Below are 14700 nucleotides of genomic sequence, written 5' to 3'. Positions count from 1 at the left end.
CTGGCTCATCAATTGTAACAATTGTACCACATTAATAAAAGATATTGGGTTTCCCTGGTGACTCAGACAGTAAACAATCTGCCTGCAATGCAGGAGACCTGGGTTCGATCCCTGGGTGAGGGAGATCCCCTGGAGAAGGGAATGGCCATGCCAGTATTCTTGCCTGGAGAATTCTATAGACAGAGGAGCCTGGCAGGCTACAGTGCTTGGGGTTGCAAAGAGTTGGACATGACTGAGCCTAGCAGGAGAAATTGGGGGGTGGGGAGTAGCTGTGAGGAAGTATATGGGAACTCTGAACTTTGATCAACTTATCTGAAAATGCAAAACTGACCCCCAGTTAATAGTCTTTTCATTAAAGAAAAGAGGTAAATTGGTGGATAAAGAGATGGCCGAGCCTTAGGGAAATCTTGAATCATCAAGGCTAAAACATGCTTCCAGTTCTTTGTTTACTTTGCCTAAAGGTGCATTGTTTATTTTGCAAGGGCATAAGGATTAAGAACAAAATGAGAGCAATAGAATGTCTTGCTCCCGTTGCCAAAAGAAGCTTTCTCATTTGGGTGACTGTTATGAACATTGAATCAATCTATTCAGAGGAACAAATTTTACCCTTTATAGGATAAGTTCCAAATCTTCTTCAACTGATTTGGTAAGAAAACTCTGTATCTTTGCAATTCTCACTACAGGAGTCACCGTATCAGAAAATATATTTGAAGGTGTTTAACAAAGTGCTTTTCTGTTAGAATCTTGTTGATCAGCCATCTCACTTCATCAGAACACAGCTTTTGCTCAGGGGAGAACCAGTTCTGTAACCCTTTCTCTGCAGTGGAAACTCCATAATGCTGGAGAGTTCACACTCATTCTCACAATCAGACCTCAGTCTCCTCCAACCCTGGAGCCACTTACCCACTCCCCGCTCTGGCCACTCACCACCTTCTCTGCCTTGAATCCTGGGCATAAACTCAGGTCTATGAAACAAACAAAACCCCAGGCCTTTATTGTAACTCAGCTTGCTTTCTGACCTCAAGCCTTACTATGCTGAGAAGGTGGAAAAACAGCCTCCCATCTTTCTGGGGTTCCAGGAACCTCTGAATGCCAAGACGCTGAGTGGTGGGGATGGGGTGAGGTGGGGAGGATCCTCTGGACCTTGGCCCATGCAGGTTACTGCTTAGACATGTCATCTCTCTCCACAAGCTCCTTACAGGTCTTCCCGCTTTCCGCTGGTTTCCCTTGTGACTGGCGTGTGGGAGTCTTTGGCAGGGCTACCTCTGATCCTGTCTGTCTCGACACAGCCGTCTTCTCTCTGGGATTGTTTGCCTGAGTAGTGACTGTGCTGCAAAGTCGTGACTAACACACAGTAGTACTGTGAGTGAAGTCGCTTCAGTCATGACCGACTCTTTGCGACCCTGTAGATTGTAGCCCACCAGGCTCCTCTATCCATGGGATTCTCCAGGCATCTCCTCCAGGGGATCTTCCTGACTCAAGGATGGAAGCCAGTGCGTCTCCTGCAGGCAGATTCTTTACCACTAGCGCCACCTGGGAAGCCTGCTGCAAAGGCAGGCACAGACCTTTTCTGCTCCTGGAGTCCACCACCTCTCATTTTTTCCTCTTGACTCCCACCTGTAAAAACACCTTCCAGTCTGGAGATGAATGGATTCTCTTTCTTTAATTTTTTCTGCAATGTCCCCCACCTCCAGGATTCCCTAAACGATTAAGTTTTTGGAACAAGAAGCAAAAATACTTTCAAACTATATGTTTTCTCCCATGAGAAACCCTTCCTCAAGGCAATGAGGCCAGAGCCCACTGTGATGGAAGGAAGGGAAAGGAGCCCTACAGAGACGAGAAGGAAGAAATCCGTATTTGAAAATATTATTTGGCCACATATTTTATTTGCATGGAGGCTCATCTCTGTTAATGTATTTTAGGCTGTCTGATAGCGTGACTGGTTTTCCTATGTCCTCCCCAGTGCCTGTGGAGTGAGAAGGTGTGCTCCTGACGACCTTTGGTGGTTCTTCCTTTGAGCTTGCCCAACTTTGAAGCAAGCTCTGAATTGCTTCTGTGGGGCAGTGATGGTCACATCCCGGCCACTAAACCCTAAGATTTCCCTTCCTAGTCATTGCCAACAATTACATTTTTGCAGACACTGAATTACCTTTGCAGACACTGAATACCTCTGAACACAGCTCACCAGATCAGGTGGATTTTTAAAACTGTTTTTCATCAAATGGAAAGGCTTCAGTCCAAATCATTAAGAGGATGGTGATTGTAACAACCATATTACTATGGCGGGGGGAGGGAAGGGGTGGAAACCTTACTACATTGCGTTTCCTACCCCTAAATGCCACAGTGCTTCCCCAGCAACCTCACATCGAATACTTCTCTAAGCTGAGGCACCAGAGGCCTGTCTTAAAATGTAAATGTGCTCTTTGGTGATGCTCTTAGATGACATCTGCCTGATACTCGGCAGAGAGCAAACCCTGAAGGAATGAGACACTAGACAAGTAAGTTTTGATGGAAGAAAGTGAGAGGGAGGAAGGAACAGGCCACAGCAATGGCCACCGCACCCGCCCCCACCATGGGAGACTAGGGCAAGAAATGGAAGGGGAAAGGGTCTCAGAAACCAGCCCAAAGGTTTGTAACTTTGTCCAGCATTGGTAGGCCCTGCATCTGCGGAAAGGGCGCTGTGTGAACACATCCGCTTTCTTTTCTGTGAGTTGTCTGATGACAGCTTTAGTCATTTTCTGATCAACTCCTTAAGGAGCCTGCCGCGGTGTGTGAAAGTGGAAGTCACTCAGTCGTGTCTGACTCTTTGTGATCCTGCAGACTGTAGCCCACCAGGCTCCTCTGTCCATGTAATTCTCCAGGCAAGTATACTGGAGTGGGTTGCCATTCCCTTCACCAGGGGATCTTCCTGACCCAGGAATCGAACCCAGGTCTCCTGCACTGCAGGCAGACTCATTACCATCTGAGTCACCAGGGAAGCCCCTGCCGCTCTGCATATCGAGTGGTATTTAGCTTCCCAGGGTTTTGGCTGTGTGGGCTGGAGTCCCAGGGCCCCGGGTGGCTCCCCCTGGGAGGTACCGTGATGATAGAGAAAGGGGAATAAGCTCTTCTCTGCTCCAGTCACTTCTCCTCTCCTGCTTCCACCACCTAGGGCTGATGGAGTTCTCCACGCCCCTCACCCCTCGAAACCCTGAAACTTGTCAAGGCCATTAACTTTTTTTTCAACTATATCAATTTAAGAAATTTTATTGAGATGTAACTGACATCTAGAGTTATATTAGTTTCAGTTGTACCACACAATGATTGGCTATTTGCATGAAACGTGGAGGCTGGGTGCTGAGCAGCCTGTCCAGTGAGAGTGGTCCAGGCCTCATCCATCCCTAACCCCCGGGCCCAGCCCCGTGTCTGCCACCTGGGGGCCATCCCCTCCATGTTTACTGTATTGAAATGAGCTGCATTTAGTCTGTGTTTGGGGAATTTGGGTGTACCTTGCCAAGCTTTTTAATATCCTCTAATAAGTCACAGATTCTAAAAAAGATAAATTAATTTTACTGAGTGACTCAGATGGTTCTAATTCCTTGTCTTTGCTTTTCTAATTGTTTTCCATGCTCCTCAAGCATCAAGGAGTACAGTGGACAAAGGAGCAGAAAGTGAAGAAAAAGACCCCTTATAATCTTCAGACCACACAGTTATGTGCTTTTATGGAATAAATATTTTATACCAAGACTGGACAACAAAGCGGACTCCTGATGAGAAAAGATGAAAGGAATGACCGCGTTGGCCAGGGCAGGAATACCAAAGGCTCTCTCTCGCTTTCCTCCGGCCAGCTGCTCAGCTCCTGGAAGCAAAACAACCCTTCTGTCTGGGATCTGAGTTAGACCTGACCCTGCCGTGGCTTTTCTCCCTGATTGGGTAAGGCAAGTTCCCTGCTTAATATCCTTGTTTAGACGCAGTTAAATTCATAAACAGGAAATCTTAGGTTGCTGCTATTTTGAAACTTTCTGGGCTTTTGAAGATGATCTATGACTGGGACTTCCCTGGTGGTCCAGTGGTTAAAACTTTGCGCTCCTACTGTGGGGTGCTGGGGTTCAATCCCTAGTCAGGGAACTAGATCCCGCATGAGGCAACTAAAGATTCTGCATGCCGCAACTTAGACCTGGGAAAGCCAAATTTCAAAAAAAGCAGATGGTCTATGACTGATTTATTAATTACCAAACTTCTGTTCTTGTTTCATTAACTCAACCCTCGTAGCTCCCAATTATTGGTGCAAATGGAGTAATTTAGTTGAGATGCAATTGAATTATTTAAACTTGCAATAGATTTTAAATGGTTGCTGTTTGACCTTGTGGTATATATGTGGCAAACTGTTTTCTTAATGTGATTAACGTGAAAAAGGAGGTTTGAAATCAAGACTGTCTTGGGAATGTATTATATGGTCCCTTTATTTATATTGCATATTACTTGGATAATGAAGTTATTTGCCTATCCTTATTGTGTTTAGACAGATATTATAACTACTTGTATTCTGTAACCTCATACCAGTTTGAAGGTACTGCAAACAGTTGTGGGTAAGAGGAAGAAGGGAAGCGATAAACTGGTTGAGGTGCTTTGAATGAGTGTTTTGGAAATATGGGTACTACTGATCTAAAATTAGTTATTTATATTTTATTTTTATTACATAGCATATATTAATATGTACATCTATTTACATGTTGTATTAAATTTAATGTATTATATTAATACACAGTACATTAATATATTATGAACACATGCCTAATTTATTAATAAATATATTACTTTACATTTAATATATTAATATATAATATAACATATAATGTATGTTATATTAAGGGCTTCCCAGGTGGCTCAGTGGTAAGGAATCCGTGTGCCAATATGGGAAGCACAGGTTTGATCCCTGGGTTGGGAAGATACCCCGGAGTAGGAAATGGCAACCCACTCCGGTATTTTTGCCTGGAGAATCCCATGGACAGAGGAGCCTGGCGGGCTTCAGTCCATGGGGTCACAAAGAGTCGGATGTGGCTGAAGCGACTGAGCACTTCAGAGGCAAGAGTGCTTGGCTGCCAGGGCCTTAGTCTAGTTGATCATTTTTCCTTGTTTTGCCTTTGCAGAAAGTCATCGTATGAGTTATCTACTGTTGTGTAATAAACTACCCTGCAACTCACTGCCTTCAAATAATAAGCGTTTGTTACTCAGTGTCTGTGGGTCTGGAATCTGGGTGCAGCTTAGGTGGGTGCCTAGCTCCAGGCTGGCTGTTGACTGGAAACCTCCCTCAGTCTTTGGCGTGTGGGCCTCTCCACAGGGCAGCAGGATCCCTCAGAGTAAGGGTGAGCAAAACAGAGCAAGCAGCAGTCTTTCTGTCACCCAATCTTGGAAGTGACACCCCATCACTTTTGTCGTGGGGTCTAACCCAGGCAGGGGTAGGGGATTCCACAAGAGCATGAATCTCCGGCGTCGGGATTTGGAGCCGTCTCAGATGCTGCTTGCCCCAGCTAAAGAGAAAAAAATGGCTTTATTTATCAAAATTAGTGTCACATAGATATGATACCAAATACACAAGTAATCAAAGAAAAATAGGTAAATTGGACTTCATCTAAAAACTTTTATGCATCAGAGGACACTATTGAGAAAGTGAAAAGACAATCCATAGGGTGGGAGAAAATATTTCTAAAACCATGTATGGAATAAAGATCCAACAGCCAAAATATATGAAAAGCTCTTACAGCTCAACAATTAAAAAGCAAAAACAAATAACCCATTTTAAAAATAGGTAAAGGATTTAGACAGGCATTTCTCTAGAGAAGGTATTCAAATGACCGATAAGTTTATGGAAAATGCTCAGCAAGTTATTCACCAGGAAAATGCAAATCAAAATCACAATGAGTACCACTTCATAGGCACTATATGTCATTTTAAATGGAGAACAATAAATGTTGCCAACCATATGGAAAAACTGGAATCCTCACATGCTGACGTATAAAATGGTGCAGCCACTGTGGACACAGTTTGGCAGTTCCTCCAAAAGGTAAATACAGATTTACCGTGTGACTCAGTCATGCCACGTCTAGCTGCGTATTCACCCATGAGAAACGAAAATATACATTCACACACACACAAAAAAAAACTTGTACATGAATGATTGAAGCAGCAATTTCCATATTAATTGGAAATAATGCACATGTCCATCAACTGATGAATGTATACCCATGGAATGTTATTCAGTCATAGAAAGGAGTGAAGCTCTGATACATACAACAACATGAATGAGCCCTGATGACATTACATTAACTGAAAAAGCTGGACACCAAGGCCACGTACTGTATGATTCCATTTATGTGAAATGTCCAGAATAGGTAAATCTATAAAGAGAAAAAACAGATTAAATGGTTGCCAGGGGCTTGAAGGAAGGGGGAATAGGGGCTGTCTGTTAATAGATACAGAGTCTACAGTGATGAAAATGTTCTGATATTATATAATAGTGCTGGTCACACAACTCTGTGAGTATACTAAAATCCCATGAATTAAATACTTTAAAATGGTGACTATTGATATATGGCAGAAACCAACACAATTTTATAAAGCATTACCCTCCAATTAAAAATAAATAAGTTTTTAAAAAAATGGTGAATTTTATGTTATGTGAATTTTATCTCAATAAAAATTCTTTTTTAAAATTATTATGACCAATGGTAACAAGTATTTACTGAATGTTTGGTAGCCTGCTAAGTTCCCTGCTGGGTTCTGGAACTTAAGTCAGTGGTTTTCAACCTTGGCAGCACATTGAAATCATGTGGGAGATTTTAAAAATCTCGATGCTCAGGCCACAGCCCAGACCAATTAAATCAGAGTCTCTAGGGTAGAATCCAGACCTCAGTGGTTTTTAGGGCACCATATGAAATCCAACATGCAGCCAAGGTTGAGAACCACCAGCCTAGAGCATCAAACATGCATGCATGTTCTGTCGCCAAGTCGTATCCAACTCTTTGTGACCCCGTGGACTGTAGCCAGCCAGGCTCCTCTGTCCATGGGATCTCCTAGGCAAGAACACTGGAGTAGGTTGCCACGTCCTCCTCCAGGAGATCTTCCCCACCCAGGGATCAAACCCATGTCTCCAGTGTCTCCTGCATTGGAAGGCAGACTCTTCACCACCGAGCCACTTAAGAAGCCCAGAGCATTGTGACTTCTTAGCAAGCTGGGTTCCTTCAAGAAGTGACCACTCTCATGCCCTATCTTCTTTCCATTAACATTAATCAGCAAAGATAGCTGCTTGTCCTCAAGGACAGACTCCTCCTCCAAGTCAAGAAGGTCCCTTAGTTTCTCCTAATTCACCATTATTTTCCTTTCCGTGGGTGACTCAGAATGTTCAGTAATTTAAAGAGGGATATTTGATGCTTTGAAGTTTTTTCTTAGTTTGGATTAGCTTGCTATGACTCAACTGTGGGCAGAGAATCATTTGTTCCCTTTGGAACAAAAGTTGAATTCTGTCCAAATGGGTTGGCACTTTTGCCCTGAAAAACCTGCATTTTATAGTTTGTGAAGTTCTGAGCAAAAAGCTAAGATGAAAGGAGCTAGAAATATGGGGACTTTCACGGGCCTATGTGCTCTGTTTTGTATTTCTTATCTAACTGTAATAGTTTATTTAACCATCTTCATCTTGGCTTCCCAGAACCTTAGCTTTTAGTGTCCTAAACCCGCCGTTGCCAGTAGTTCACCAAGCTGCTTTTGTATGACATTCGTTCTGTTTGGCAAATCTATGTGGACTGTGTCCCAAACCACAAGTTCAGTTCAGTTCAGTTCAGTCGCTCAGTCATGTCCAACTCTTCGCGACCCCATGAACCACAGCACTCCAGGCCTCCCTGTCCATCACCAACTCCCAGAGTCCACCCAAACCCATGTCCATTGAGTCAGTGATGCCATCCAACCATCTTATCCTCTGTTGTCTCCTTCTTCTCCTGCCCTCAATCTTTCCCAGCATCAGGGTCTTCTCAAATGAGTCAGCTCTTCAAATCAGGTGGCCAAAGTATTGGAGTTTCAGCTTCAGCATCAGTCCCTCCAATGAACACCCAGGACTGATCTCCTTTAGGATGGACTGGTTGGATCTCCTTGCAGTCCAAGGGACTCAAGAGTCTTCTCCAACACCACAGTTCAAAAGCATCAATTCTTCGGCGCTCAGCTTTCTTCACAGTCCAACTCTCACATACATACATGACCACTGGAAAAACCATAGCCTTGACCAGATGGACCTTTGTTGACAAAGTAATGTTTCTGCTTTTTAATATGCTGTCTAGGTTGGTCATAGGTCCTTTTTAAATCCACCAATCAAGGTACTAGAAGCTGAAGCCAATTTGTGAAAAAGATGGAAATGGGCAAAAAAAAAAGGAAGTTAGAAGATTTCAAAGAGACATGAAGAAAGGATCAGCAACAGCTACATTTGGCTACAGAAGGGCAATGAGGTTTTAGCTAGTAACCCACCTGGTGGTAGGTGATGGGGGTAAATATAGTCAGACCTCTGAACCCCAGGGTTCCACATCCACAGAATCAACAAACCATGGATCAAAAGATATTTGAGAAAAAATTCCAGAGTTCCAAAAAGCAAAACTTGAATTTGCCATTTGTAAGCAGTTATTTACATATCATTTACATTGTATTTGCCTCAATCTATACAGTACAGGAGGAGAAGGGGACGACAGAGGATGAGATGGCTGGATGGCATCACCGACTCGATGGACGTGAGTTTGAGTAAACTCCGGGAGTTGGTGATGGACAGGGAGGCCTGGCGTGCTGTGGTTCATGGGGTTGCAAAGAGTTGGACACAACTGAGCGACTGAACTGAACTGATACAGTATTTATGGGGCTTCCCAGGTGGCGCTAGAGGTAAAGAACTTTCCCACCAATGGGTCAGAAAATAGGTTTAACTATCTTTAGTTAAACAGAAGATATGTTTTAACTTCAGTGGATACTATCAAACAATTTTTCAGAGGTGGCTGTATCATTTGACACATTCACTAACATTGAGAACTCCAGTGGGTGTTTTTGAGATGAAAAGAAAATCAGTAAATACCTTAACCTGAGCCAAGTTCCTGGTTGCATAAATTTGCCATGACCTGTGGGATATGAACTGGCCATGCTTTGCAGTTGAGTGATGAAAGCAAAATAATACGCAGAGGCCATGGAGGGCACCTGTGACTGTCCCACCCCAACCAATGCAGCAGGAAGAAAATCCTGCAGCTATTTTGGGGTGGTTTCCTAGCAGGGACATTAGCTAGTTATTAATAAAAGGGAAAGGGATTTGACAGAATGGGAGATGCTATAGTTGTTTCCAGTTTGTGTGTTGAAAATGGGTGATTTAAAAAAAAACAAACAAAAAAAACAGGCTAAGTAGCAATGTCCCTCGAACTTTACTGGGAGGAAAGCTAATTAAAAATTTGTAATCTGCAATTTTAAAGAGTTACCCCCAGGGATTTCCCTGGTGGCCCAGTGGTTAAGACTTGGTACTCCCAATGCAGGGGGCATGGGTTCACTCCCTGGTCAGGGAACTAGATCCCACATGCTGCAACTAAAGAGTTCCCATGCTGCAATGAAAATTGAAGATCCTATGTGCCACAACTAAGACTCAGCGCAGCCAAATAAATAAACAAATATTTTTCTAAAAAGATACCCCAGGTGATATCACTGGTGTTTCAAATACTACTCCAAAACATTGGTTAGAGGTTCAGTAATACTTGCATGTAATGTGTGCTGGGGGTAATAGCAAGAATATTTCTGACTCATTTTACATCAGAGCACCTTGTTGACACTGATCTTTTTGATCCTTAAATGCTTTGTTGAGTATTCTTTTTAAACACATAAAAATTGGGGGAAAGCTTCTGCCTTTCATTTTGCCCCCGGGTGTCATCTTCTTCGCAACGCAGAGTTTACATGTGAGAGTCAGCTTCTTTCCTCCCTTCCTCGTTGCCAAGGAGGACAATCAACGTGGGGGCCCCAGTCCTCTTTTAAAAGGATTTACTGTTAGTTTCAGTGTAGAGCTGTGAGGAGATATCAAAAATTACTGATACATTACTGCAAAGTTAAAGCTATTTTGGCATATAGTAGGTATTTGATGCTTCCCTGGTGGCTCAGATGGTAAAGAATCTGCCTATAATGCAGGAGACCTAGGTTCGATTCCTGGGTTGGGAAGATCCCCTGGAGGAGGGCATGGTGACCCGCTTCATTATTCTTGCCTGGAGAATTGCATGGACAGAGGAGCCTGGCAGGCTACAGTCGGTGGGGTCACAAAGAGTTGGATACAACTGATTGACTAACACTCACTCAGGTACTTGACACATGTTGAGACAGTTACATTTATCTCATTAAAAAAAATGTTGACGATTTTGATGGAGGAGCAGAAATAGAATGGGGTACTGGGGGTAGAGTAATAGCAGAAAAAAAAGTCAGCCACTTGTCATCTTTGCTTCCTTGGGGTAAAAAGCTGCTGTTGAAGGAATTCCTTTATGTGGCCGTGATTGAACCAGGGAGGGTCAGAGAGTTGGTTATTTCAAAGAACAAAGGAAGAGGCCAAAGAGTGAAATATTTCCCAGTATAATGAAAAAAAAATGCTTTAAGGGCCTGTTGTGTGATAGGCACTATACTAAAGCAAGGAATCAGTTCAGTTCAGTCACTCAGTCGTGTCCGACTCTTTGCGACCCCATGATCCACAGCACGCCAGGCCTCCCTGTCCATCACCAACTGCCAGAGTCTACCCAAAGCAAGGGATACCTGGTGGAAAAGAGAGAGGAAATTTCTATTCTCAAGAGGTTTTCATTCTAATGTGGAACTGTGTTAGTCAGGGTGGGATGACTTCACTAACAAAAACACACAAACAAACAGCTAATTCTCAGTGGCTTAGCACACATGCAAAAAAACCCAGATTCTTCAAGCATGAAGACAGGTGTTCTGCTCCATGCGGTCTTTCTGGGTCCAAGGCTCCTTCCACATTCTTTTATGTCTACAGAACCCTCTCCATTCAGCCAGCAGATCCAAAAGAGAGTTTAGGAGCCTGCATGGGTAGTTATCATGATAAGGCCAAGCCTGGAAGTGGCAAACATCACTTCACCCACGCCACATTGACCAATCTGAGTCACGTGGTCACAGCTAACTGCAGGGGAGGTTGGGAAACATAACTGAGCGCATGGAAAACAAAGGAAAGAGCTTAGTGAACACACACAGTCTCCACAGCAGGGGTCGACAGTGACGTACGATCTGGTGTGGCAAGTGCTATGCTGTGGGGAGGTAAAGAGTGCTTTTGATAATACACGGGAAAGACACCTAACCCAGACTGGGCATTGAGAGGGTAACAGGCAGGAAGGCCGGGGGTCTCCAAATGGAGGAAATAGGCTGCAAGTGCCAGACATTTTTATCTCTCTTAAGCAGCAGGAGGAAACAAACTGGCCATATTTTTTTTCCGTTCTCTATACAAATTTAAAAGGAGGTTTCTCTTAAAATACTGTCTTGCCATGACACCTGGTTTCACCTGAAGCTAACTATTCTCAAAACCTTGAGTTAACCAATACATTTTTCTTATGGAAATGTTTGTCTTAAGCTATGTTAATGTGCTAGGCATTTACCCCAGACTCTGTAAGTTCCTCCAAATGGCTCAGAACCTACTTGACAGACCAGTATGTTATACTCAGATAGTGTTCCCCTAATCTATGCAAACAAAACTATTTGTTTGGTAATCTGCCCTTCTACAAGATTCAAGTCAATCATTTTATGGCCTGGGATGAATCATCTGGTGCCAAGATTATCACAAAATGCAATTTATGATGAGAGGCCTGGTGCCATCCTGAGTTTTAAGACATTCCTTTCTTTTCATTAACAGACTGCTAGTGATTATATAACATCCAGCTGAAGACTAGCAGGGGGGTACTCTTTCTGTCCCCTTCTGACGCCTATGTCAGAAGCTTTCTCTATCTCCTTTATACTTTAATAAAACTTTATTACACAAAAGCTCTGAGCGATCCAGCCTCGTCTCTGGCCCCGGATTGAATTCGTCTCCTCCAGAGGCCAAGAATCCCGGGGTCTTATTGTTCAGCAACAACCTTTCGGTATGGGCAGAGAATATCCTAAAGGAACTGATGTCTCAGCTGGGGAAGAAAAAAGTTCATTTCTCTCTAGAACATGGTAACTTCTCCCCTAATAAGATATACTACTCCCTTGCATGAACAATTTGTTTAAATCCAAAGAACGATTTTTTCCTAAAGTAACTATTAGTAATAATTTCTTTCTTAGGTTGCTCTTTTTCTCTGCTTAAAGAAGAAATGGTGCGGGAATTCCCTGGTGGTCCAGTAGTTAGGACCTGGCATTTTCACTGCCAGGGCTCTGAGTTCAATCCCTGATAGAGGAACTAAGATCCCACAAGCCACTTGATTTGACCAAAAAAAAAGAAGAAAGAAAAGAAATGACTTGGACTTCTCTGGTGGCACAGTGAATAAGAATCTGCATGTCAGTGCAGGGGACATGGGTTCAATCCCCGGTCCGGGAAGATTCCACATGCCACAGAGCAACAAGACCCATGTGCCACAAGTACGGAGCCTATACTCTAGAGCCTGTGAGCCTCAGCTACTGAGCTTGTGTGTGGCAGCTACTGACGATCGAGCACTGGGAGCCTATGCTCCACAACAGGAGGAGTCTCTGCAATGAGAAGCCCGAGCGCAGCGGGGGAGAGCAGCCCCAGCTTGCTGCAACTAGAGAAAGCCTGTCCAAAGCAACGAAGATCCAGCACAGCCAAGAAATAAGTTAATTAATTAAAAAAAAAATAAATGACTTAATGTGGCACATGCTGTTTGCTGACTGCTCAAAATCCTTTCTTCCCTCCTCCTTTTTTTAAAAAATAATTTTATTGATTTATTTTTGGCTGTGCTGGGTCTTCACTGGTGCACCGGCTTTTCTCTAGTTGTGACTAGCGGAGCCTACTCTATGAATAGTTGCTGTGCATGGGTTTCTCATTGCAGAGGCTCCTCTTCTTACGGAGCACAGGCTCTGGGGTGCAGGCTCAGTAGTTGCAGCACGTGGGCTCAGTGGTTGTGGCGAGTGGGCTTAGCTGCTCTGAGGCATGTGGGATCTTCCCAGACCAGGGATTGAACCCACGTCCCCTCATTGGCAGGCGGATTCTTTACCACTAAGCCACTAGACGAGCCCCTTCCCTCTTCCTTGATAAGAAAATACAAATTTCCTTCAGCCACCTAACGACGTGTTCTAGGAAAATGAATTCTAGGAAACAGACTGTAATTAGTCTAAGGCAACCCTGTCAGTCCAATTCACCTTTCATTTATTTGGCAAATGGTAAATGAGCTCCTGCTATGCACCAGTCTGCTCTAAGTGTTGATTATCTTTGCTAGTTATAAGCGTGGAGTGGGCATGCGGTGCAAATTCCAGACAATGAGGGGCGAGGGGAAGACTGCTGGGGGCTTCTGGGGAAGGCTTTTTCTCTCTAGGAGAGTAAGATGAGAGATACTTGAAGAGAAAGCCAAGGCTTTCCCTTCCTGTGTCAGGATGGTGTCATGTGAGAGGTGATGCTTGGAACTGAAATAGTAATCTTGCAACCATGAGGAGAAAGAGAAGAGAAACTCAGAGAGGAGGACACAGCACTCTGGCCTAGTTAGGTTGTCGAATTAGCCAAACCTAGAGTCACCTACTTTTTTTTCTTCCTTTTTTTTTTTGGACTGGGAAAATAACTGTTCTGTTTGGAGGAGTGGGCAGGGGGTCCAGTGTCAGAACTTCTGGACCTGCTTCTTGGTGCCGGCAGCCTTGGTGACCTTGTGCATGTGGAAGGGCACCGTCTTGCTCGGGGGCCAGCAGTCGCCCTCTGTGAAAGCATCCCCGATCTGGTCGCCCCTAAAACAGGGGGAGAGGCTCACAGACATGTTCCTGTGACCCTTCTCAAAGCGGTTATGCTTTCCGATGTAGTGGAGGTAGTCTGGAAGGATGAGAGAGTGGTCCTCTCCATCTTCATTTTGGTTACTAGACAGAACCTGCCCTCGGATGGAGACATTACCAGTAAAAGGGCATTTCTTGTCGATGTAGTTGCCCTCAATGGCCTCCTTGGGTGTCTTGAAGCCCAGACCTATGTTCTTGTGGTATTGTGGGAGCTTCTCCTTGCCAGTTTCTCTAAGCAGGACCCTCTTCTTATTTTGAAAGATGGTTGGTTGCTTTTGGCACGCATGGTCAGTCTGAATGTCTGCCATCTTCCCCGTTTCCTGAAAAAAAGAAGGCCTACCTTTCTTCTATGAGAAAATAGAAAGCTTGATAAGACACTTTCAGTTGGATATTCACTCACTTGGAGCCTAAAGCATCTTGACAAAATACGCATGATTTTGTTGGCATTGTTTGCTTTGTATTAGAAAGAGTGAATATTTTAATAAATGGATGAAGACTCATATTTTTCATTTTCTTCTCCACTGTGTTGTTTGATCTTAGAGGAATTTATATCCCAGACATCTTTATGGATGAAAGTCATTTTCCTTGATCTGTCTCTTCCTTCAGCCCCTGCAGATCCCTCCACAGGAAGCTGATGTGTCTGGCAACAAAGCTGCATTCTCTACTGGGTCCCCTAGCTGTTTGGCCTTGCGGAGCACTCCAAATTGAGGGTATTTTGGTTTTTTAATGTGGAAGAGGCAGCTCCTCATTTGAAGAATCACCTTTCTT

At 43.9% G+C, this 14700-nt stretch overlaps 1 protein-coding gene across 1 annotated transcript; it reads right to left on the bottom strand.

Moving 5' to 3' along the window:
- Positions 1-13766: 13766 nt before the first annotated feature.
- Positions 13767-14240, bottom strand: LOC122696188 (40S ribosomal protein S11-like). Its single transcript, XM_043905865.1, has one exon. The coding sequence runs from the start codon at positions 14238-14240 to the stop codon at positions 13767-13769; it is 474 nt and encodes a 157-aa protein (XP_043761800.1).
- Positions 14241-14700: the final 460 nt, after the last annotated feature.

This window comes from Cervus elaphus, chromosome 6, assembly GCF_910594005.1.
Source record: "Cervus elaphus chromosome 6, mCerEla1.1, whole genome shotgun sequence".
Taxonomy (NCBI): domain Eukaryota; kingdom Metazoa; phylum Chordata; class Mammalia; order Artiodactyla; family Cervidae; genus Cervus; species Cervus elaphus.
This window is presented reverse-complemented; position numbering and strand designations above follow the sequence as displayed.

Coding starts and splice junctions, on each gene's coding strand:
- LOC122696188 (XM_043905865.1), bottom strand. CDS start 14,240: ATGGCAGACATTCAGACTGACCATGCGTGCCAAAAGCAACCAACCATC.